Source organism: Chlorella variabilis (assembly GCF_000147415.1).
Source record: "Chlorella variabilis unplaced genomic scaffold CHLNCscaffold_4, whole genome shotgun sequence".
Classification (NCBI taxonomy): domain Eukaryota; kingdom Viridiplantae; phylum Chlorophyta; class Trebouxiophyceae; order Chlorellales; family Chlorellaceae; genus Chlorella; species Chlorella variabilis.
Window position 1 is genome coordinate 1,254,365 of NW_005435084.1, and position 2,961 is coordinate 1,257,325.

The 2,961-nt window shown below is 69.4% G+C and overlaps 1 protein-coding gene across 1 annotated transcript; it reads left to right on the plus strand.

Annotated features, from left to right (window-relative positions):
* Window positions 1-12: 12 nt before the first annotated feature.
* Window positions 13-1,990, plus strand: CHLNCDRAFT_34388 (hypothetical protein; the record flags this gene model as incomplete). Its single annotated transcript, XM_005850040.1, has 7 exons — window positions 13-102; window positions 326-389; window positions 551-654; window positions 853-926; window positions 1,094-1,163; window positions 1,338-1,460; window positions 1,706-1,990. Coding segments are annotated over exons 1-7 (783 nt in total), but the record flags the coding sequence as incomplete, so codon positions are not given.
* Between the last annotated feature and the right edge of the window lie 971 nt (window positions 1,991-2,961).

Sequence of the window (2,961 nt, forward strand, 5' to 3'; positions counted from 1 at the left end):
CTGCACTGCCTGCACGCCCAGAACGTGGTGCACGGAGACATGAAGCCCGACAACGTGCTGCTCAGCGGCAGCGGCCTGGTCAAGATTGCAGACTTTGGGCAGGTGTGTTTGTGTGTGTGTGTGTGTGTGTGAGTGATGCTGGCGGTGGGCCGGCAGGCAGCAACCAGGGCAGCACGAGGCAAGGGAAGGTCTTGATGTGGTGGCGAGAGTTTGCCCGTCGAAGGCAGCGCCCCGCTTACGCTGTCGCGCCCCACGCCCGCCACAACCCGCACCCGACCCGTCCGCCGCTCAGCAGACACACGCGCGCACACCCTCCTGCCTGCAGGCCCAGTTTTTCAATGAGGGCGCTGACGTGTTTGACAAGACGCTGGGCACACCCGCATTCATGGGTGGGTGGGTGGGTGGGCAGGCGGCACGGCCGCTTTGCATGCACTGTGTGTGCCATGCACGCTTCCGGGAGGGTTCATTGCCCCAACCCCTCCCCCTCGCATGCTCAACACGGTTCTCCCCTCACGCTTGCCATGCTTTCGTCTCCTGGCTGCTGCCGCAGCCCCCGAGATGCGCTCTGGCGACGCCTACCACGCCAAGCCCGCTGACATGTGGGCGCTGGGCATCACGCTCTACTGCTTCGTGTTTGGGGACCTTCCCTTCAAGGTGTGTGGGCGGCTTGGTTTGGTGGGCGAGGGTGTTGTGGATTGGGAAGTGTGGTGGTCGGGGCGGGCTGCTCTGTCGGGTGTGTAAACCTCCTCATCGCGTCCCGACCTGTTTGTCAGCCTGCCATCTCGCTGCGCCAGCCTTGCCAGGAGCTGAGCCACCCTGCACCATCCCCATGCGCTGCCCGTGTGCGTACAGGGCGCCAGCCTGGATGAGCTGTACACGGCGATACAGCGGCAGGAGGTGCAGTATCCCGCCAACACACCCATCAGGTGCGGTACGGTACTCTCTCGCCAGCTAGCAGGCTCTCAGGCTCTCAGCAGCAGCGGGGCTCAGGCTCAACGGCAGCAGGCTACAAAGCGGCTTGCGTGGAGATGCGCACCTGCAATTAACCTGGCCTGCGCTTACCTCGCCTGTGCTTTTTGTGTTCCCGGTGCAGCGATGGCCTTCGCTCTGTGCTGGATGGGCTGCTGAGCAAGGACCCAGCGCGGCGGCCAAGCAGCCTCGAGGTGGGTGGCGGGGCTGTGTGTGGTGGGGCGGTATCTGGATGGATCTGGCCCAGCCCAGGATGCCCAGCCCCAGGCGCCCAGCCACCCCACCCGCCTGTGAGCAACACGCCCCCGCCTGATTGCCGCTACCCCTCCCCCACCTGGCCTCCTGTGGATATGCGCTGCGTGGCGCAGCTGCTGCACCACCCCTGGGTGGCGGAGCCGGAGGAGGGGCGGCAGGCGGTGGGGCTGGATGAGCCTCTGGAGCTGACCCGCATGGATGATGCGCCGTCCCTAGAGAAGTGGATGAACGACCTGGTGGGCTGAGGGTGGGGAGGGCTTGTTGTGTGTGGTGTGGGTGGGTGTGTGGGTGGGTGAGGGGGGCATGGCCGAGCAGCAAGGGCCTCTGCATGTGGGGCCGGGGCGGACGTGCTGGCCGTGCCACACGCTGCTTGCGTGCCTGCCTGCCTGCCGATGGGCTGGCCGGGACGCCTGCGTCTGCCGCCATCGCGTGCCCACCCCGCCGCTCGCCCTCCGCTGCGCCCCGTGGCCTGCGCCCGCAGGCGGTGGAGGAGCCACAGCCTGTGGGGCGGCTGCCGCTGGCAAACGAGGTGGCCATCTCTGTGTTTGGGAGGGGCATGCTGGAGAATGCGGAGCCCATCACCGCTCAGAACATCATGGGCGTGATCCAGGAGTCCAACACAGAAGCTTCCGCCTTCCCGCTGCTGTCTGGCATGACGGGCGCGGACGCGCCGTGGGGCGACCCCTCCCTGCGCAGCAGCACCCTGCGCGGCAGCGACAGCGGCGCGGTGGCCGACGCGTGGATGGCGGAGCAGCAGCTGGGCAGCGCGGCCGCCTCGGACTCGCAGCCGCTGGAGAACGGCGGCGCGGTGCGCGGGCTGGATCCCACGGCGGCAGGAGCGGCACCAGGTAGCCAGGGCAGCGCGGAGCGGCTGGACAGCCAGGACAGCAGCCCCATGGAGCAGATGGCGGCGGCTCTGGACAGCCTGCTGGGGAGGATGTCGCTAGGGGATGAGGTGTCCCTGGCAGACCTTGCGGTGCAGCAGGGGCAGCCCGCCCAAGCAGCAGCAGATGCGGGCGCAGCGGCGGGCGGGGCGGCAGGCGGCGCGGCTGCCCCCGCAGCAGCAGCTGGAGACGAGCGCCGGGGCGACCGGCGCTCGAGGTTCCACGAGCCCGTCGCCGCCGAGCAGACGATGCCCAGCGGCAGGCAGCAGCCCTCCCTGACGCCCTTTGCAGCGCCGGGCGCGGTGGGACGGTTTGGCGGCTCCAGCAAGGCCAGGCTGGGGTCGACGTCTTCGGGCAGGCCCTCGTGGCAGCCCTCGGGCCAGGCGCACTCCTCCCCGCTGTCCATCCCCGGCGCCGCGCTCACCTCGCTGCCCATCAGCCCCTTTGAGAGCAACCCCGTGGGCTCCGCCAGCATGCCCGACGGCGCCCACTCGCTGCCGCTGGGCCACCACCTGAGCCTGCAGGCGCCCCACAGCGAGCGCGACGCGCCGTCCCTGGAGCGGGCCAGCATGGCTGGCAACTTGGTGGCTGCGGGGGGGCGGCGCCTGGAGAGCACGGGGGAGGTGTGGGACGCGATGCGCAGCAAGGCTCTGCGCAACAAGGTGCCGGGGGTCAAGTTTGTGCAGTTCCCGGCGGGCGCGGAGCTCACCATCCCCGAGAAGGCCACCGGCAACTACTGCCTGCTGATCGAGAGCGGTGAGGCGCCGCCGCCGCCGGACCGGCACCTGCCCGGCTGGGGAAGCCGTGCCGGTAATCAGCCATGGCGTCAGAGCGGCGCTGCCTTCCCATAAAC